Source organism: Trichosurus vulpecula, chromosome 6 (genome assembly GCF_011100635.1).
Source record: "Trichosurus vulpecula isolate mTriVul1 chromosome 6, mTriVul1.pri, whole genome shotgun sequence".
Classification (NCBI taxonomy): domain Eukaryota; kingdom Metazoa; phylum Chordata; class Mammalia; order Diprotodontia; family Phalangeridae; genus Trichosurus; species Trichosurus vulpecula.
Genome location: NC_050578.1, coordinates 246,712,399 through 246,735,338, shown reverse-complemented (window position 1 = coordinate 246,735,338; position 22,940 = coordinate 246,712,399). Strand labels below are relative to the sequence as shown.

Here is a 22,940-nt window from a genome sequence, read left to right as displayed (position 1 = left end):
GAATAGAGCACTTATTCCCTCCCCTCTCTGTGCTTGGCAGAAGATGGTTCTGACTCAATCGCAGATACTGTATTACTCTTAACGTAGCCTTAGATTTCTAGTCTTTTTGAGCTGCCAAATCACACTGTTGTCTCACATTGATAATGGCTACCATTGAGCTTGGAATCCTCTAACACTTGAGAAATTTTTCAGGTGAACTGACATTTAGCCACACTCCACCCATCTTGTACTTGTGGTGTTCATTTTCTTTTTAAAAAGGCTTACATTTATCCCTATTAAATCCCATCTGACGAGGTTTGGTGTAATCTCTGCTAATAACAGGGTAGCGTGTCAATGGAAAAATCACTTCCCTCATTCGAGAAAGGAAACCTGTGTTACTGAAACCTAAGATTTCATATATGCCTACACATACATACATACATACATATACATATGTACACACACATTGTGTTGCTATGGTTGGGAAAAACAAGCCTGTTGTTGACTCCTACTGAACTTGAACAGGTCCACTAAAACCCCCAGGTCTTTTTCAGATAAGCTACTATCTATCTATATCTTCGCAACTAATTGTAGATCAGATTTTCGAACTTTTATTAGACTTATTTCATCCTATTAATTGTCATCTTATTAGATTAAATTCAATGCTCCAGAAATCCTTGAGGATTCTATCATGCAACATGTTGGCTCTGATATTTACCTTTGTGCCATCCGTCAATTGGATAACCCCTTCCTTTAATCCAAGTCTTTGGCAAGAATGATAAACAGCAGCACAGATTCCTGGGGCACTCCACTACAGGCCTCTGTCCAAGAGCTGACATCAACTCATTAATGAGTGCTCTTTGGGTCCAGCTGATCAACCAGCGCCATCTCTACTAAACTGTATTGTAACTTGTGTCTTACCACCTTGGCTATAAGGCTTTGTTGAAATCTGGTCCTGAGTCTCCGGACCCTGTCAGGTACTAGATGGTAGGAGACCACTTTTCTGAGATGAACCAAGTGTTGATGGTTTCCCACTAAGGCGGCTAGAAGATACAGTGTATAGTGCTGGGCTTAGAATAAGGAAGATCCAAATTCAAATCCTGCCTCCAACTAGGTGTGTGATGCTAGGTAAGTCACTTGACCTCTCTCAGCCTCAGTCTCCTCATATATAAAACAAGGATAACAGAGGCAGCTAGGTGGTGCAGTGAATACAGCACTGGCCCTGGAGTCGGGAGGACCTGAGTTCAAATCCAGTCTCAGACACTTGACAGTTACTAGCTGTGTGACCTTGGGCAAGTCACTTAACCCCAATTGCCTTGCTTTCCCCCCTCCAGAAAAACCCACCAAGGATAACAAAAGCACATTATTATGAGAATCAAAGGAGATATGTTTTAAGTGCATGATTATGTTGTTATTCAGTTGTGTCTGACTCTTTGTGACCCCATTTGGGGTTTTCTTGGTTCTAACATCGATATAGATATAGACATAAAGACTTGTACTGGTAGAGGAAGATCCATATGCATGTATATGTATATGCTTTATGTGAATATGTGCATAATAATAAGAGTTAGCATTTATAAAGCTCTTTAAGGTTTCCAAAGCATTTTACAAGCATCATCTCATTTTATTCTCACAACTGCCCTGGGTTGCTGCTGTCATTAATCAGATGTTTCTGATTCTTCATGAGCCTATTAGGGATTTTCTTGGCAAAGATACTGGAGTGGTCTGCCATTTCCTTCCCCAAATCTTTTTACAGATGAAGAAACTGAGGCAAACAGAGTTAAGTAGACTTGCCCAGGGTCACACAGCTAGTGAGTGTCTGAAGTCACATTTGAACTCATGAAGATGAATCTTCCTGGTTCCAAGCCCAGCACTCTACACACTATGGCACCACCTAGCTGCTCTTAAGGGCCATTATTGTTATTAAATTGTATGTTCCTTTGTCTTTACATGTTGTCTCCTCCATTCAAATATAAACTTTTTCAGGGCAAAATATCGTTTTTGCTTTTTCTTTTCATCTCTAGCACGTAGTAAATGCTTAACATGATATAGTTCCATAGCAATCATGGATAATAACACTGATCATGTTACTTCAGTACTGGTATTTAAATGATTGTCTTTTTTAATATGAACTTAGCTGTCAACTAATACAAACATTTCAATATACCAAGAAGGAAAAAGAATAAGATTGTACATGAGACCCTGGCCTCTGTTGGGGATAGGGTATTTTTAAGAGTATATAAATTTACAGAGGTAGCCACAAAATGGTCCTGTTTGTTGGTTTGTTGGTGACTGCTTTTGAATCGCTGTAGAGTCTTCAAATGAAAGCAGATGACCATTGACTAGGGATTATTGTAGACAGGATTTCTTGACCGGTGAAGCTTAGACTTCTGAGATGCCTCCTTCCATTTCTGAGATGCTCATCCTGTGTGGACTCTGTGACTCCACCCAATGTACTAGAAGCCATCTTCTGGGACTGGGAATATTTTATAAATACCTGTGCAGCATACCAGCTGCCATCTTATTAGTTTCTCTTTCCTTAAAAGTGTTTCCATCACACTGATATCTGGGAATACGTTTATTCTTGAAAGGTCAGCTTTCGGTGACGATGCCACAAAGTGTCTCCAGTCTCTTAAAATGTGTCAATTAAAATTTAATTTTCCACTAGTTTGCTACATGATTTCCCAGATGACAACTCAAGGCCTTGTTATTGGGGAAGTTGCATAGCAGATTGGAATTAGTAAAGGCTTCCTTCAAAAACTCAGTTGGCACCTTTTTTTGTGAAGTCTTTTCTGTTGTTCAGTCGTGTCCGGCCCTTCGTAACCCCATTTGGGATTTTCTTGGCAAAGATGCTGGAGTGATTTGCCACCTCCTTCTCCAGCTCATTTTACAGATGAGGAAAGTGAGGCAAACAGGGTTAAGTGGCTTGCCCAGGGTCACACAGTTCATAAGTGTCTGAGGCCAACTTTGAACTCAGATCTTCCTGACTCCAGGTTTGGTGCTCTATTCACTGCACCACCTAGTTTTCCAGGGAAGGAACACTAAATTTGAGATCAAAGCATTTGGGTTCAAAGTATGGACCTTATGGCTTGTATGACCCTAGGCAAGCAACTTAATTACTACTAACCTCAGTTTTCTCATCTGTGAAATGAGGTAGTTGGCCTAAGATAATAAAACCAGCACACATTTTATAGAGCTTTACAAATATTATCCTATTTCATTCTCACAACAACCCTGGGAGGAAGGTACTACAATAATCCCTGTTATATAGATGAGAATTGTCCTGGATCACACATCTATCTAATAATAGGTATCTGAAGCAGGATTAGAACACAGATCTTCCTAACTCCAGGTCCAGCAGTCTATCCACAGGGTCTTCTAGCTGCCTATCGCTTTGAACTCTAAGCTCCCTTCCACATCTAAATCAATGTGTCTCTCATAGAATGATTCTTCCCTTGCCCACTAATTATTAATAGTTTCTCTATCTTAAAATTATTGTGCATTTACTTACTTTAATATGCATTAAACATGTGTGTATTTGTTACATCTCGCAAGCAGAATTAAAAATCTTTGAGGACAAATCCCATTTTCCATTTTGACATTTGTATCCCCATCACCCAGCTCACTACACAGTGTCTTCCACAATTGATGATTTAAAAATATGTATTAAATCGCCCTGAATCAAATATTAAATATCTCTCAGTGATTAGTACCAAACTTTGAGAAATGTGCCTTCCAGCCTTGTTCAAAACAGCAGCAACAACGGAAATAGTATTGATTTATAGACAATTAAAAACATTTTAAATAAAAAAACCAAATACTTATAGCTATTAAAGTTTAAAACTACAGTAAGATTTTTGGAACACACTTCATAGACAGCCAGAAAAAAAAATACTATGTGGAAACAACTAGGACCATCTATATAGATAGGGACATCTTTATCTCTATCTATCTACCTATGTCTATATATTACATCTCTATCTATTCCTCTCATCATCCTGTCTGCTAGTGGTGTGGTCATGTGGATCAGAAGTGTTAAATGCGTAGCCAAAATACTCAAAGAGACTGAACTAGATTAAAATGTAATTGGGAATTTAATTTACATTTAACAAAATAAATAGAAATGTAATAAAACATAGATAATGTTAATTTGTGCTTTTCTAAGTCACTATGTGGCCTGCAGGGATCTGTATGTATGGTTTAGTGGCCCTGTTTCTATTTGAGTTTGTAGATGCTTTTTGTGAACCTACCATCAATCAATTTATGGACCAACAAGCATTTATTTACTGCCTTCTATGTGCTAGCTAAGTGCCAGTGATACAAAGACAAAAATGGAACAGATCCTTCCCTCAAGGAGCCTACATTCTGCAGAATCTGGGCTTAGATCCCACTCTTCTTCAATGACAAAAAGTCATTGTATCCATCTGTGCAAGAATTCATAGAATATTAAATAGAAAAAAAGCAGGAGAAAGTCTGTCCCAAGACCAGTTCTATCTGAACTTCATTGAACTAGGATGAGAAGATTCAGATGGATAACCACAGTTATAACAGGTCATATTTATAGAACATTTTAAAGTTTTGTGAAGTATTTTATATGCATTGTTTTGCTGGACAAAATGCTCCATTCTCCCTTTAGAGATGCTGTGTCTAGATACAGCTCCCTGGGCTTCCTTTATGAGGCTAGAACAGGTAGATGTGGTGAGCCTGAGTCAAGACTTGGTAGGTTAGTGTGTATTGAGTCATTGCTCCAGAGGATTCTGTCCCAGAGGCCAAGAGCTGCAGACAGGCAGAGGAAATGATGAAAGCCTTGCTCTGCTTCCAATGATACTCAAAGTCATTGATGATTCCTCCTTCCCAGCATCCAGGCACCAGACTCATGAATGCCTTTCCCTCCCCTGGAGGGAAAGGTGAGATCACAGTTACTCTGCTTTTATATTTTCCCACATGTGACTGGAAAACTTTGTGTGAGATGTAGATGGCATCTTAGGCAACAACAACAAAGTGATTCACGTTGGAGATGCCACATGATGCTGATGTGGGAGCCCCTGGGTATTTGCCTCTCCCTCTATCTGTGTGACACTGGCCAAGTTTCACAGCCCTATGCCTCAGTTTTGTCATCTGTAAAGTGGATCAAAATGGCCTCCAAAGCCCATTTCAGCTCTAAATCCATGATCCTATAGTCAAATCACTCAACAAGCATTCATTAAGCACCTACTGTGTGAGAGGCACCGTCTTTAGCTATAATCTCCACTTTACAGGTGAGGAAATTAGGGCTTGAAAAAATTGAGTGATTTGCCCAGGGTCACATGAGTAGCGTGTGGCAGAGCCCAAACTCTCAACTCCAAATTCAGTGATCTTCCTATAACTTCTCACTGCCTCTCAAGTATGTGCTCAGCCCTATTAGATTGTGAGCTCATTGCAAGAAGAAACTGTTTGTTTGTTTTGCCTGGCATAGAGTAAGCACTTAATTGATGTTTATTGATTGAAGACAATATAGATTTTAGGTGAAACATGGGCCCTCTCTTGCTCTACTTCTTTTTCACCGTAATGCTCTGAGTCCTTTAAATTCACTTAGGATCCTGACTGATAATTCACCAACGGAAGAAGAATCCAGCCCTAACAGAGAACTCATAAAACACTTACAAGTTAACTAGAGTCCAACTGTTTTGCTATACATAGCTCTTGGATTGGACAGCTTCCAGTCCAACTGCTCAGGCAGGAAGTGGGATTGGTGACCCAACAGTTGACACATTATTCTGCCACTTTGGGATGTTTGGAGGTTGTGGTCCTACTGGAAAAGCCATAGAAAGCCCATAAAAAAGCAACAACAACAGACCCTGACCATTTGTACTCACTGGACTCATTGACTGCTTTTGGCAGGGATGTTGAATGGTAGAATGGGGTTCTGGCTGCTTTCCAGTGTAAGAAATACCACGCTCCCATCACACTCTGTTCAAATTTTTTTTCCTGTTCTAAAAGAGATGTGCTAATGAGGATGGGAAAGTACTTTGCAACTTTTTGAGAATTTTCAGTTGAGGGCTGGACAAATTTGAAAAGTGGGCAAAAGCAGTAGGACCAGAAGGATCCAGCCATGCTTGCAGATACTTTGGGAGAAAAAAAGTGAGTTTTACAAGTAATGTGGTTAAGATATGGTAAAACTAGGGAATAACATACACACTCAGTTAGGTATCTTACTCCACAGGAAAGTAAAAGGAAGGGGATAAAAAAGCAGGGATGATATAAGGGAGGGCAGATAGGGAGAGGAGGTAACTAAAAGCAAAGACCTTTGGAAAGGAACAGGGTCAAGGGAGAAAATTGAATAAAGGGGGACAGGATAGGATGGAAGGAAATAAAGTTAGCCTTTCACAACATGAGCATTGTGGAAGTGTTTTATATAATGATACATGTGTGATCTGTGTTGAATTGCTTGCCTTCCTAGGGAGGGTGGATGGGAAGGGAAGAGCAAACTTGATCAACTTTGTCATTATGCCAGGGGATGACCCTGAGAGTCTTACAGAGATAGGGAAGATAGCTTTCTTACCCACAGCAGTGGTGACGCGTGTGACTCTGGGCCAGCCCTTGTTCTGAGCTCCCAGGATGAACCTAGATGTTGGTAACTATGAATCTGTATTTGGTCTGTCTGTTAATGTTTGTAATTTGTTTGTATTTTGTTCTGAAGTTCATAGTGCTGGATTTTTCCCCTGAACTAAGTGAATGCTGTCTGTATGCTGGATTAAAGTAAACTTGTCAACCCCTTCACCTTGCTTTCCTTAGTTAAGCAGATCAAAAGAACCTGTGCTGTTGGCAGCTTTCCGGGTGCTGGCTGTAGGTGGATCTTACACCCCCATAGAAGCTGCTAGCCAGATTGTTGAAACAAATATCTTCTATTCCTCGCCAGCTCAGCATTTGGTGATGCTTGAATTGGGATTGTGAATTCTATGATTGAGAGAAGACCCAGGTTATATGATATGGCTTTCCTTCCTGTTATGTGTTGCCACACAGACTCTCAAGAAGATTTTAACGTTTATGTTTATGGAGGTCCTCAAAATAAGTGTAATGCAGTGGAGAGTTCTAAATTTAGGGATCAGATAATTTGGTTTCAAATCTCAATTGTATCATTTACTACCTACATGACCTTGGACAGGTCCTTCAACTTCTCTGTGGCTCAGATTCCTCATCTAAAATATGAATAGATTGGGATAAGTGATCTCTAAGGTCCTAGATGGTTCAAAAACTATGATCTTGTAACTCATCTCCTTCCCATCAGGTCAAATCCCAGTAAGAAGAAAAACATGATGAAAGAAAAGTAGAATACCAGAAGACCTAATGCTAGTTATTTGTGTGTTTCTCTAACTCCGAGACAATGTTTTCACATTATCATGGAATGACATAAGTTACTCCCTCACTGTCTACTTCCCAGCTTATGTTAGCATTGGCTAACTGGGTTCCCAGAGGGTTACCAGAATTTCTAGTGTTGTTGCTAATGAACCCCTACCAGTGTGCTCCCCATTGATCATCAATTGGATTTAATTAGTGCTTAGAAAAGGTAGAAAAGTATTTATTAAATGGATATAGAAAGGAGAGTTGTTACAAAAATTCTCCTCACCCCAAACTGAGTACTGTGCTAGATAATAGAGATGTCACATATATATCTATATCTATATATATATATATCTCTCTCTATATATCTATATATAAATATATATATACATATATATATACACATATATATGTATACACATATGTGTGTGCGTATAAACACAGATGCCTACATATACACATATATATACATAATGTATATATGTATATGTGTATATACATGTATGTATGTGTGTGTGTGTGTATTCTCTTTTTTCAAGGTGCTTGCATTCTACTGGCAGGATAGGAAATGAACAAAGATAAGTCAATGCAGGGTGATTTGAAGAAAGAGAACACTAACGAAGTGCTAAGTAAATGCTTATCTGAACTGTTTACTAACAACTATGGGAAGGGAACTGGATCAAAAACGTTTTGTTGTAGGTGGCATCTGAGCAGGCCTTTAAAGAAGTAAGTGATTCTAAGGGATTAGAAGTGAAGAAAGAAGGAGTATATTCCAGACATGGGGTCCGTCGCCTGTGAAAAGGTATAAAGATCAGAGATGGCTTATTGAATTGAAGCTGGTAGACCAGAAGGCCTATATAGATTATATGAACGACAGTAATATGAAATGTTCACAAATGAAGATACAAGCCAGATTGGGAAGGGCCTTAAAGGACAAGATGAAAATTTTATGTTTTATCCTAGATACAATAGGGAATTACTAAAGATTTTGAGCTGGGAAGTGATATAGTTAGACCTGAATCTAGGCCTGTATTGCAATTCTTATGTTGAGGTTCTGTGTTACAGATTAAGTATTAAAAAATGAATGACACAGCTTTCCCAGTCTTGATTTATACCACCGCCCTCGCATATCTTATAAATGCATATTTTACATAGTAACTAAATGGAACTCTTCTGTTCCTGACTCTTGTCCTGCTCTATCCTATCCCCATTCTCTTGCTCACACCATGCTCCATGTTTGGATTGTATTCTCTGCCTACCTCTACCCTGATCACTTTCTGTTTAATTCCTTTTCTTAAAGACCAACTTTAGGTACCACTTCCTCCATGAAACTTTCTCTGACCTTTTGCCTCTCCTCTACAAGGTCAAAGAGATCTCTTCTTTTGAATATTTTCTTTTTACTTTATCTCCCCCCTCCAATTACGTGATAAAATAATTTTTAAAACATTTTTTAACTTTTGAGTTCCAAATTCTATATCTCTCTCTCTCCCCTCCCACCTCCGTGAGATGGTAAGCGATGCTACAAAGGTTGTATGTGTGCAATCGTGTAAAACATTTCCATATTAGTCATTTGGTTTCTGATGGAACTTTCTAGACCTCTCCTTTGCACTAGTCACACTCTCCCTCTTTTCATGACTATTTTTAAACTAACCCTCATTAGACTGGAAGCATCTTGAGATCAGGTCTACGTTCTATCTATCATTGTATCCCCAGCACCCAGCACCCAGCTCAGGGCATTTTATATAGCTGATATTTAATAAACATTTGTTAAAAAGAAAAAAAAGATATGGTAAAACCTGAAAGATGGGAAATTAGTCAATTTGTCAATCCAATGAAAAAGAATCCATCACTAGTTAATACAGTGATTTCGTACGAATAAACCTTTCTCACTGAAACTTTTAAACTGTGCTCCATACTTGGGAGATATTTCATTACGTTGGTTTGGACATCCCCTTTCTTGATGTGCATTGAGATCCCTCCATACCTTAGAAGACATTGTCCATGAGTTCTTATGGCTGAAAAATTAACCACAGGGTAATGAATATTTTTTCCTAAGGGGTCATAGAATCATAGACTTAGAAAAGATCTTAGGATTCTAAGATGTAGAATCCAGCCCCCTCATTTTACAGATGTAGAAGCTGGGACCCAGGGGGATAAAGTAATTTACCCAAGCTCACATAGGTAGTATATACACATAAGAGGTTGAATTTGAACCAAGAACCCCTGACTCCAAAGCCCCTGTTCTTCCTCTGTACCACATGGGATTAACTTCCAATTTTCTCTTTAAAAAGTTATACATACATATATATATATATATATATGTATATATATTCATCACAAAATGTCTTTATAAGTACTTTCACAATAAAAGGGAACTGTGAAATCCCTTATCAAATAGTCCCAATAAACTACTAGTATGAGAAAAATAAATTATTTGTTTAATCAGCACTTTCATGGTTCAATCATAAGATCCTGAATCAAAAGGTAGAAGTAACCTTGGATGTTATTTAATCAATTACTTCATTTTACAGATAGAAAAACTGAGGTCCAAAGAGGTTAAGTAAATTGCCCTAAATTGCACAATTATGGCATAAAGCTAGAAAGGTCCTTGGAGCTCATTCTTCCACTCCCTTTGTTTTATAGTTGAAGAAACTGAGACCCAGAAAGGTCATGAGCCACCCAAGGTCTCATAGACAGTAAGTAGCAGAGCTGGGATTTGAACCCAGGTCTTCTAGTTTCTAAACCCAGAGCTGATTCTACTGCTGAGAAGAAGAACATCCTTTGACTTCTCTTAGATGGATCGCTCTGCTTAGATCAGTTGCAAGGACTCTCAATTAGCTTTATCAAAGTCACTTTTTAAAAAATGAGCAGCTATTATTATTAGATGGCCCAACCAAACTTCCACAAACCAAGCAATAAAGAATAAAAAAATTAGAGCTGGGACAAATGAGGGCCATAAGAAAGTCCCTACTCATTAATGTGTCATCTCTGCATCCATTAGAATGTAAACTCCTTGAGTGCAGGGGCTATTTTCGCCTTTTTATGCCTACCACTGAGCAAAGTGTCTGGCACATATGGCTGAGTCATTTCAGTTGTGTCTAACTCTTCACAACCCCATTTGGGGTTTTCTTGGCAGAAATTCTGGAATGGTTTGCCATTTCCTTCTCTCACTCATTTTACAGATAAGGAAACTGAGGAAAACAGGTTGAAGTGACTTGCCAAGGTTCACAGAGCTAGTCAGTGCCTGGGGTCAGATTTGAACTCAGGTCTTCCTGACTCTGGGCTAGACAGTCTATCCACCTAACTGGCTCCTGCCACACTGTAAATGCTTAATTAATGTGACTTTCATACAAGTAGTAAAAGTCAAACCTGAGACCCCTTTGCTCTCAATCTAATACTTCTTTGAGCATTTTCCATTGATGCACCCAAACAATAAAATGAACCAAGTTCAGTTTGGAATGGCTCATTTGTAGAAAGCATCTTGGGAATTTCTGGAGCCTGTCTTCTTAAAGCAGGAACGGTCTAAGGAGAGAAATAATTTGATTGAGGATCAGAATGATTGGAACCCAATAATAGTAGGATCTAAAGGGATCTAAAGAACTTGAGGGACACCTTTGACACTGTGTGACCTTGGCTATCACCTCTTTCCCAGACTACAGTTTCCTTATCGGTAAAATAAGGGGGTTGGAGTAGATGACCTCTACAGCCCCTTCCAGCTCTAAAAATGACCATGGGAACAGCTTTGTGAAGAGGGAAGTTAGCTGCTGAGAGTTACACCATTCCTACACCATACTATACCATAATAAAGACTCGGCTTTCATGAGTCCATGTGTGATGCATAGGACTGGAGGATGGTCATTAAAAAGAAGAAGATGGAAACCTTCTCTTTCCTCCAGAGTCTTGTCCAGATGGTTGATCCTCCTTGGCTCTTGGTTTGGGCTGAGAATTTGCTGTTGAGTGGTGAATCAACATCTTCAAAGATTGTTGCTTAGACTTGTTGACTCCAGAGGGTAGAAGTAGGAGGTGGATTCAGAGTTGAGATAAAGGAGAACTTCCTAATGATTAAATCTATCGAAAAGTCTTCAGAAGTTGGGGGTTCTTCTCTCTCCCACCTCCCTCCATGGTAGCTAGTGTCACAGTGAATAGAGCGCTGAGCCTGGAATCAGGGAGATCTAAGTTCAAACCCAACCGCAGATATTATTAGCTGTGTGACCCTGAACAAACCATTTCGCTTTATTGCCTCAGTTTCCTCAACTGTGAATGGGGGTAATAATAGCACTTACCCCAAAGTTGTTGTGAAGATCAAATGAGAAAATATTTGTAAAAAATGTTGAGCATAATACCTGGTACACAGTAGGCACTTAATAAAGCTTCTTTGAGGAGAGCCTGGATGCCCGCTTGATGGAGATATTAATGGAGAGAATTCTTGTTGAAAGTCCCTTTCAGCTTTAAGAGTCTATGAGTCCTTCGCCCATTGTGGGCATCATGAAACACTTCGTAGTACTTAGCCTGCATTATTTTGTGGTTACTTGTGCTTGTGGCACCATTCCCTACTTGGATTGTAAGTTTCCCGAGGGCAGGGATCATGTCTTATCTAAAATGTGTAGGTCTTAGAGTACATCCTTAACAAATGTTTATCAAGTTTGAAGAGGCAACTTATAAACAATAACCTAAGAACCAAAGAGAAAGTGGCAAGAGCCGGAGCTGTCCAAAGTGGGCTGGGCTGCCTCCAAGCAAATGCATTTTTCCTCATTGAAGGTCTTCAAGGTAGAGCCTGTATGACCACTGCGGGGGCTGTAGAAGGGATTTCTTGTTCATGTACAGGCTGGATTTGATGTCTTATGAGGACTCTTCCAACTTTGGGATTCTATGATTTCCCCATAGTGGTAACACAAAATGAAACTCTAATATACTTCGGAGAAATAGGAGAGGCATTTGGGGAGCAGGGAGGTCTTTCTGGTATCCCTGAGATCACACATCATAGGTGGCCTCCTCCTCTTTCCCCCCTTCTTCTTTCTTCTTTTCCTCCTTTTCTTGCTCTTCCTCAATCCCTTCCTCTTCCTCCCTCCCTTGCTCTTCTCCCTTTTTCTCTCCTCTCTCCCTCCATTACTCCTCTTTCTCTCTCCCTCCTTTTCCTCCTCCTCCTCATCTTTTTCCTCCTCCTACAAAGGCCCTCCCTGATTGATCTCACTTTGTTCTTAGTGATAATAAACTTATGGCCAGGTTTCAACCCAACTCTGTAAGAAAATCAGGTTTTATATGGACAGATAGAACATTTCCTCCTGAAAGGGGGAGTGAGGCCGCTTTATTAGCCTCGTTTGCTTGACGTGGTGAAAGGAGAGGATTTAACTTGAGAAAAAAAAATGATGGGCTGTGACTAACATACCTAGAGGGTACCAGCTTCTGTCTTTTTAGCTCACCATCTGCCAGGTGCAGGGAGAACTGCTAATTAACCTGCTTTTTCAGTCCTTGCCAAGGAAGTGGTATCTCTTCGCCTATCAGAGAGAGGGGGAAGGCTCCAAAGCTCTGGGAGAAGGACCTCCCAACCTACTTGCTCTTTTTAGAGCCTGGCTGGGACAAGTATGATTTCACCCAAGTTTGCTGTTCCCTTCCCAAAGGTAAACACACATTCTCTGGCTGAGGGGCACGTTTTAAAGGTTTAGAGATTCTGGTCCTTAGATGTGGGGCCATAATAGCGCCAGAACTGACCCTCTGAGTCAAGTTACCTGGTCCGTGTCCCAAACCAGATCCATTTTTGATGTTCTGCAGAAAGCCTGGCTGGAAAGGAGAGGGCCATGGGTTAGTGGAGGGAGCTGGTCCAGGCCCAAGGACCAGCCATGGCACTGATGTCTGCAGGGAATGCATGGGCTGGGATTCTTTGGGCCATTCAATAAGAGTCTCAAAGCAGGTGGAGTGGACAGTGGCCTCTGACTCTACTGTCTCCCCTGCTTCCTTTGCCGCTATTCATTTACTGTTCAGTGACACCTCTAGCCTAACTCAGGAACCTTTTGCTTCTTTCTCTTCCTCTTCTTCCTTCTCTTCCTCCTTCTCCTCTTCCCTCTTCCTTCTCCTTTCCCTCCTTTTTCCCTCCTCTTCTTACCCCCTCTTCCTCTTCCTCCCTCCTCTTCCTCTTCCTCCTTTTCTTATCTTCTCCCCCCTCTCCCTTCCCTTCTTTCTCTCTCCCTTCTACCCCTCCTTTCTCTGCTTCTCCCCACCTCCAGCCCGTCTCTTTTAGACTTCAGTCCTGCTCCTTAGAAGAAGTCTCTAATGGAGGCCTATTCACTTATTCTGAGCTCTGGCCAAGTGCAATAAGGTTTGCAGTTGAGCATAACTGTCTGGGGCTGTGGCTAAAGCAATTTGGAATTAAAGGACCTGAGTTCAAATCCTGCCTCTGTCTCTTGCTACCTATGACTGTGGACAATCTGCTTAACCACTCTGGGCCTCAGTTTCCTTATCTGTAAAACAAGAGTATTGAACTAGACATCCTAAGGTCATTTTCAGCTTTAGATTTATGATCCTGAGTCCCTCTCGCATGGAAGGTATTATGTCAGATATTAGGAAAGACAGAAAGGAATAATGGGGCTTTTGTTGCACTAGTCTAATAGAGGAGACTAGGAGGGATGAGGAAGACAGTGTATACAAATGGGGAGATCCAGATGCTATTGCCTTAAAATACTTTTATTGATGCCTTTATTTTTCAAATACTGCAGTCCTTTACTGATGACCTGTGGACACCAGAACTGTGTCTGACAGTGTATGCACCCCTGCAAACCCATGGCCCACCACCTCTCTAAAGAGGCAAGAGAAGTGTGCTCCTTCATCTGTCCTCCTACACTAGGATTGGTCAGCACAGAGCTTGGATGCCTTTTAGCATTGCTGGCATTTATATTGCTCCAGGAGTAGACATCGCTTCCCTGGTTCTGCTTCTGTTATGCCACATCCATTCACATTAGTCTTCCTATGCTTCTCTGGGTTGGGCTTATTTGTCATTTCTTATTGTACAATCATATTCCGTTTGATGTGTGTGTTGCTGTTCTTCAGTCATGTTCGACTCTTCTTGGCCCCATTTGGAGTTTTCTTGGCAAAGATGCTGTAGTGGTTTGCTATTTTCTTCTCCCATTCATTTTACTGTTGAGGAAACTGAGGCAAGCAGATTTAAGTCACCTGCCTAGGGTCATACAGTTAGTCGGTGTCTGAAGCCAGATTTGAACTCAGGAAGATGAGTCTTCCTGACTCCAGTGCCATTTACATTTGCATTTACATAGGCACATTTATATACAACATGCTGAGGTTTACCAAGTAGTCTCCCTCTCCTCCCCCCACCCCATGAAGTGAAATAGTATTTAACAAGTATTTCGATTCCCAGTTTACGTAAGAGGAAGCTGAGAGTCAGTGACTTTTTCAGGAGCCTTAGATGTGACTATGAGGCCTGTGTTTTTTTCCATCCCAGTACTTCCTATTCTAGAGCTTTCAAAAGATCCAAAGATCCTAGATTTTGAGATGAAAGGAACTTTTAAAATCATCTAGTCTAATCCCTTCATTTTATAGGCAAGGAAACTCAGGGCAAAGAAATGAAATGATATCCCCAAGGTCAATCAAGTTACTACAGAGTGAGGATTGGACCCTATGTCATCTGACTCTGCATCTAGATCTCTGATAGAATGCAAGCTTCTTTAGGAGTGGAGTGTAACTAAAGCACCTAGGGCAGTGCCTGGCAAAAACTAAATGTTCAATAAATCACTGTTGATTGATTAACTGGTGTCTATTTCCCTTCCCCTCCCCCCATGAGTGCTAGGCACCAATGTTCCCCAATTCAAAGAAAGTGATGCTATCAGTACATGTCATGGGTATATCAGGGCAAAGTAATTAGATTTCATCTTTTCCTATGACATTATACAGTATTTATTATGTGCTAGGCACTGTCCTAGATGGCAAAAGATAACCCAGTCCATGCCCTCAAGGAGCATAGATTCTACAAGTTGCAACCAGTGTTGGGTGGAAAGGACTTGGATATGGACTTGGATAAATATAACGAAGGTGGGGGAAGTTGGAAGGAGCTAGGTCTAGGATTTCTTTGGTGTGGAGAATGTTTTTTGACCCACAGATCAGGTCCTTTATGAACAATAATAGCCCGGAGATGTAAGAACTGGCAACCCACCCCACCCTGACTTCAATGCCCAAGATCATAGAAGTGAATTTAAAAAAAAGAGAGAGGGAGTGAGCAAATAATTTGCCTATTTGCTCTCTTTTTTTTCTTCTTTTTTGGTTTTGTTTCTTCTTTCTCATGATTCATTCCATTGGTTATACTTCTTCTTTACAACCTGACCATTGTGTAAATAACTTTTATGGGAAGGTATATGTAGAACCTATACCTGATTACATGCTGGGGGTGGGGCTGGGGAGGGAGGAAGGAAAGGGAGGGAGAGAAAATTTGGAATTCAAATCTTGTGGAACTGAGTGTTGTAAATCAGAAATGAAAAAAAATTAAAAAATTTTTAAAAAGTGAATTTAAAGAGGGGGCATCTAGGTGGCACAATGCAGTGGGGTCAGTCACCAAACTGTAGATAAGGATCACTGCCAACCACATGGTGACTTAGACAACTATATATCAGCACTATCTGTATTTTACTGAATTTTTATTAGTTTTGTGAAGGATTTCCCAACTACAGTTTGATCTGGTCCAGGTAGCTCTCGAAGTGAGAGCGAGCAAATTGTTTGATATCTCTGCACTAGGCATCTGTGAGCTTAGTTTCAGAGGATCAAGGAGGCGGATGACTCCCTCCAAAGAAGGACAGAAGCAGTGAGAAATTCAAGATATCCCTGAGTAGCGCACAAGCCTGCCAAAATTAACAAAACACGGGTCCTTAAAAACCCCTGGGGGTATTCTTCAGAGAGGAGGGAAAATTCATTCCTGTAGAAAGCTTACAGCTGTAGGAGTCGCATCATCCCCAGGCCTACTCTCACAGAATTCCTTTCCCAAACTGACGACTTCCCTTATTTTTTCTCAGGGTGGGGAAGTCCCCTTTCTTCCCTGCTTTTCTGCTAGAGACTCCAGCGCCTTTCTCACTGGGGCTTTTTCTGGGGCAGAGCTGTGAGGCCAAACCCAGCGACTTCATCCTTCCTTACATCCCCAGACTGTAGGTACCCGAGATGGGGAAGTTTGACGGGCTTTGGGGAGCTGATGACAGCGGGTGGGTAACTCCCACTTGCCTCTCACTGGGCGAGTCCATCAGTTGCCGGCGGATTCCCCTGGGAAACACTTTTTTTTCCCTTTTTTTGCCACCTCCCTGACTGAAGAAGTGAGAGAGAATATTAGCATCCAGTGAGGGAGAGCTGGAGTGCTCGAGGCAGGAAATCTGGAACAGACGCTGCATCTAATAAGCCTATTATTAGAGGCTCTTGGCACAGGGGTAGGCATCGAGTGTTAATAAAAAGCAGGATCTTTGAGCTCAGCCACGAATAGTCTCAAACTTAGCAGCAGCCTGTGCTCCCTCCCTCCAGCCCCTCCTCTTCCGAGCCCCAAAGGATGTTTTGCAGAACGGGTGTTGCTTGCGAACAAACTTTCAGTTAAATAAATGAGTCACAGGACGTGGGTTATAAAAAAAAAAAAGAAGAAGAAACGTGCCGTGATTTCCCAATGGACTCAGCTGTTAAAATAATGCAACAGAGAGACTAAAGTTTGAACAGATCGGAGCCTTGTTCAAAGTTTTCCGTTATCAGAGCAGCTGTCTCAACATGCAGCATCACGCTGGTGGAGTCAGTCAATAAACGTAGGTTAAGTGCCTTCTGTGTGCCACGCATTGTAGTAAGTGCTGGGGATACCAGAAAAAAAAACCCATAAAGGACAGTCTCTACTCTCCAGTGGCTCCTAGTCTGATGCGGGGAGACAACGTTCAAACAACTACGTACAAACAAGCTATTTACGGTTGTTATTAAGTTGTTTTTCGGTCAAGTCCAACTTTTTGTGACTCCATTTGGGGTTTTCTTGGTAAAGATACTGGAGTAGTTTGCCATTTCTTCTTCAGTTCATTTGACAAATGAGGAAACTGAGGAAATTAATACAAACAGGGTTAAGTGACTTGCCCAGGGTCACACAACTAAGAAGTGTCTGAGGTTAGATCTGAAGTCGTGTCTTCCTGACTATATACAATTATTAGTTAATAATAATCACTCTATCATTCATCACTCTATCCACCACTATCCTGCTGGCCCCCCAAACAAGCTATAAACTGGATGAATTGTGGATGATCAGTTAAGTGAAGGTCCTAGACCTAAGGGGGATGGAGCGAGGCTTCTTGTAGAAGGTCAGGTTTTAGCTAGGACTTGCAGAAAGCCAGGAGGCAGAGATGAGAAAGGAGAGCAATCCAGGGCAAAAAGCCTGGCATCTGGAGATGGAGTGTCTTGTGGGAGGAATGTGGAGGAGGCCAATGTCGCTGGGAGCACCAGGCTGGGGCTGCTTTTTGAGAAGTTGCACATTTCAGGATGGGATTTTTCAGCTTTTGCCTTGGGAGGCACAAAAGTAGAAATCTACAAGATGGACACTGTACCTTGCAGGGTACCCACTCTAATTATTGTAATTATAGAATCCCACCTCCGCACCTTTGCAAAGCCATCCCCTATGCCAGGCATGCTCTCTCCCCTCAGTGTTGCCTCTTGGAATGCCTGAGCTCCAGTCAAGGCTCAGCTGTAGAGCCACCTCCTACGAGAGGCTTTTCTAAAGATTCACCTACCTGTTAGTGCTTTCCAGAAATACTTTGCACAAATTTTGTTTTTATTTATCTGTGTTTCCCTCCAGGAGAATATAAGCTCCTTGAGGGCAGGAGATGGCTAGTGTTCGTCTTTGTATCCCTAGCCTTAAGCCAAGGGGTTGTTGGGAGAGCTGGCACATTGGATAGGGCCCTGGCCCTGGAGAGGGAAGAGCTGAGTTCAAATCCTGCCTCAGACACTTACTAGCTGTGTGATCCTAGACAAATCATTTAACCTGTCTGCCTCAGTTTCCTCATCTATAAATTGGGGTTAATAATAACGCCTACCTCTCAGAATTCTTGTGAGGATCAAGTGAGAGAATATTTGTAAAGTGCTTAGTGCAGTGCCTGACACAGAGTAAATGCCATGGAAATGTTATCTATTATTATTATTACTATTTATTATTATTATTATTATATGAGAGAATATTTGTAAAGTGCCTGGCATATAGTAGGTGCTTAATAAATGCTCATTTCCTTCTTTTCTTCCCTGTGCTCATATACCATGGAAGCCATTTTAAATTGAGCACCATTCATTTTATTTTTTCAAAAAACAATTTTGAATGGTAGCTTCCATGGTCCGCTTGATGCCCTGGCACCTAAGGCCAGGCTCCTGGTTATATCTGGTTGAGAGGAAAAAGAGAAAGCCTCTTCTTCTGTCTTGTAGCTGATGGCCCCCATCCCTGGTCTCCCTGGACACAACTGCAATCTAAATTCTCTGCCTCTTTTACAGTGCCAACAATATGCCCAAGCAAGTGGAAGTCCGGATGCACGAGAGTCACCTGAGCTCAGACGAACCCAAACGCAGAAATTTGTGCCTGAGGATATGGGATAATCTCGGGAAGAATCTTCTGCTTTCTCTGACAGTATCTGGTAAGTCCTGGATACAATCCTTCCTCATTATTTTATATACAATAAATATGATTGTATTATATATGAGTATATATGTATGTATGTGTATGTATGTGCATATATATGTGTGTATGCGTGTGTGTGTGTACATATAAAATCACAAGTTCACAGACTTGTCCCCTCCCTAAGGAGTCTAATGCAATATAAGTTCCATGAGGGCAGGTATAGATTCATTTTTGTTTTCCTTTCCCCGGGGATGGGATAATTCCTGGTGAATAAGAAACATGATATAAATGCTAGCTTTTTGATTTTTCTTCCTGCTATAATGACTGGCATAGAGTAGCCCTTTTATTCCTTCTTGCTGGATGAACTCAAAATGAGTTGACGTGAGTCTTTGACTCCTCCTAAGTCCCACACTGTTCATGCTGTAAAGTTCTCCCTAGGAAATGAGGCTGCCTGTATCAGTAACTAGAATAAGATATTTTCTGCTTGATCTGCTTTCAGGGATACACAAGGCTTCACCTGACCCAAAATATGTCCACTCACCCCCCAGATTGCAGCCATTTTGTTCTCCCAACTGATTGACATTTTATAGGTTTTTTTTGTTGGTGTTGATTTATTTAATTTATTTAATATTTTTAGTTTTCAGCATTGATTTTCACAAGAGTTTGAATCACAAATTTTCTCCCCATTTCTACCCTCCCCCCACTCCAAGATGGTATATATTCTGCTTGCCCCGATCCCCAGTCAGCCCTCCCTTCTGTCACCCCACTCCGCCCCCCATCCCCTTTTCCCTTACTTTCTTGTAGGGCAAGATAAATTTCTATGCCCCATTGCCTGTATATCTTATTCCATAGTTGCATGAAAGGGCTTTTTTTTTAGAACATCTGTTTTTAAAACTTGGAGTTCCAAATTCTCTTCCCTCTTCCCTCCCCACCCACCCTCCCTAAGAAGGCAAGCAATTCAACATAGGCCACATACATATCATTATGTATAACCCTTCCACAATACTCATGTTGTGAAAGACTCACTATATTTTGCTCCTTCCTATCCTATCCCCCTTTATTGAATTTTCTCCCTTGACCCTGTTCCTTTCAAAAGTGTTTGCTTTAGATTACCTCCTCCCCCATCTGCCTTCCCCTCCATCATGCCTCCCTTTTTATCTCTTTCTTCCTTCTTTCCTGTGGGGTAAGATACCCAATTGAGTGTGTATGGTATTCCCTCCTCAGGTCAAATCCGATGAGAGCAAGATTCACTCATTCCCCCTCACCTGCCTTCTCCTCCCTTCCTATAGAACTGCTTTTTCTTGCCACATTTATGTGAGATAATTTACCCCATTCTATCTCTCCCTTTCTCCCTCTCTCAATATATTCCTCTCTCATCCCTTAATTTGATTTTATTTTTTTAGATATCATCCCTTCATATTCAACTCACCCTGTGTCCTCTGTGTATGTGTGTGTGTGCGTGTGTATATATATTTCTATACATGTATGTATGTATGTATGTATGTATATTCCCTTCAGCTACCCTAATACTGAGGTCTCATGAATTATACACATCTTTCCATGTAGGAATGTAAACAAAACAGTTCAACTTTAGTAAGTCCCTTATGATTTCTCTTTCTTGTTTACCTTTTCATGCTTCTCTTGATTCTTGTGTTTGAAAGTCAAATTTTCTATTCAGCTCTAGTCTTTTCACTGAGAAAGCTTGAAAGTCCTCTATTTTATTGAAAGTCAATATTTTGCCTTGGAGCATGATACTCAGTTTCACTGGGTAGGTGATTCTTCTTTTAATCCTAGCTCCATTGATCTCCGGAATATGATATTCCAAGCCCTTCAATCCCTTAATGTAGAAGCTGCTAGATCTTGTATTATCCTGATTGTGTTTCCACAGTACTCAAATTGTTTCTTTTTGGATGCTTGCAGTGTTTTCTTCTTGATCTGGGATCTCTGGAATTTGGCAACAATATTCCTAGGAATTTTCTTTTTGAGATCTTTTTGAGGAGACGATCAGTGGATTCTTTCAATTTCTATTTTCCCCTCTGGCTCTAGAATATCAGGGCAGCTCTCCTTAATAATTTCTTGAAAGATGATATCTAGGCTCTTTTTGTGATCATGGCTTTTAGGTAGTCCAATAATTTTTAAATTATCTCTCCTGGATCTATTCTCCAGGTCAGTGGTTTTTCCAATGTGATATTTCACATTGTCTTCCATTTTTCATTCCTTTGGTTCTGTTTTATAATATCTTGATTTCTCATCAAGTCACTAGCTTCCACGTTCTACAATCTAATTTTTAATGTAGTATATTCTTTAGTGGTCTTTTGGACCTCCTTTTCCATTTGGCTGATTCTGCCTTTCAAGGCATTCTTCTCCTCATTGGCTTTTTGGAGCTCTTTTGCCATTTGAGTTAGTCTATTTTTTAAGGTGTTATTTTCTTCAGTATTTTTTGGTTCTCCTTTAGCCAGTCATTGACTTGTTTCTCATAGTTTTCTTGCATCACTCTCATTTCTCTTCCCAATTTTTCCCCTACTTCTCTTACTTGCTTTTCCAAATCCTTTTTAGCTCTTCCATGGCCTGAGACCAGTTCATGTTTTCCTTGGAGGCTTTTGATGTAGATTCTTTGACTTTGTTGACTTCTTCTGGCTGTATGTTTTGTCTTCTTTGTCACCAAAGAAAGATTTCAAAGTCTGAGTCTGAATCTGAGTCCATTTTTGCTGCCTGGCCATGTTCCCATCCAACTTACTTGACCCTTGAGTTTTTCATTAGGGTATGACTGCTTGTAGAGTATAGAGTACTTTGTCCCAAGCTTGAGGGGCTGTGCTTTTGTTTTCAGAGCTATTTCTACACAGCAAGCTCTGCCACACCAGCACTCCTCCTCCCCCAAGAACCGCCAACCTGGACCTGACTCAGATCTAAGCTGGCTCTATATTGCTGCTCAGATCCACCACTTACTTCCTCCCACCAGGTGGGCCTGGGGTCCGAAGCAACTGCAGCTGTAGTTCTGGAAGCAGCCTCAGAGCTGCACCAGCTCTGCTGCCCCTGGGACGCTGGCCAAACTGCAAACTCCTTTCACTCTATCCCCACAGCTTTTCCCATTGACCTTCTCTGTTCTCTTTGGTGTTTGTGGGTTGAGAAGTCTGGTAACTACCACAGCTCACTGATTCAGGGCCCTAGGGCCTGTTCTGCCCGGCTCCCAGTCTGGTTGGTCCAGGTGTGGCCCATGCTGGGCTCTGCTCTGCTACCAGCATGGTGCAATAGACCTTATCCTGCGACCATCCAGGCCGTCCTGGACTGGAGCCCTGCTTCCCTCTGCTCTTTTGTGAGTTCTGCAGTTCTAGAATTTGTTCAGAGCCATTTTTTATAAATGTTTGGAGGGACCTGGTGGGGAGCTCATGCAAGTCCCTCTTTCCAGCCTCCATCTTGGGCAACATTTTACAATTTTAAAAAAAGTGTACATTAACATTAAAAAAATAATAAAAGCATCTCATCTGTTTTCATGTTCCCTTCTAAAATTTTTTCAACTATGTAGAATTCTATTATGTAATACATAGTAGTTATATAGTAATTCTACTATGAATTCTTTTCATGTTTTGCTATTGTTATTATTGGGTTTGTATGCTTGTTTTCTTGTGTTTGTGTGTGTGTATGTGTGCCTGGGTATTTTGTCTGGTTGTAGTTAGTGCATCTGTTGTTGTTATGGTAATTCTTTCTTCACCCTGTATCATTATCTTAAAAAAATCCTCCAAATCTCTTTGATTCTCCATATGTGGCATTTCCCATGCTGAAATCTTATTATATTATGCACATGTTTAAAAATTTTGGGTCACCCGAAGGCCAGTGGAAAGGCACGTGGCAGCCAGGAATGGGCCCCAGTACGTTGTTCCCCACCAAGAATTGCATAAGAGAGAGGGAAGAAGAGATGTTGCCCAAGAGGTGAATGGCTGGGCCAGTTGTATAAGTAAGAACAAGGAACAATCAATGGCCAGTCCCGTTTACTCCATCAGTATCTACACAACGTCCACAGACTCAAGCCAGCTGCCCAGCA

At 41.1% G+C, this 22,940-nt stretch overlaps 1 protein-coding gene across 1 annotated transcript in view; it reads left to right on the top strand.

The window, feature by feature from the left end:
* The window catches only part of SLC1A2 (solute carrier family 1 member 2), a 101,756-nt gene that overhangs the window by 19,184 nt on the left and 59,632 nt on the right, over positions 1 to 22,940 (top strand). The window contains exon 2 of the mRNA XM_036763549.1: positions 18,778 to 18,917. Coding sequence (XP_036619444.1) covers positions 18,778 to 18,917 — 140 coding nt within the window. The remainder of the gene's footprint in view (positions 1 to 18,777; positions 18,918 to 22,940) is intronic.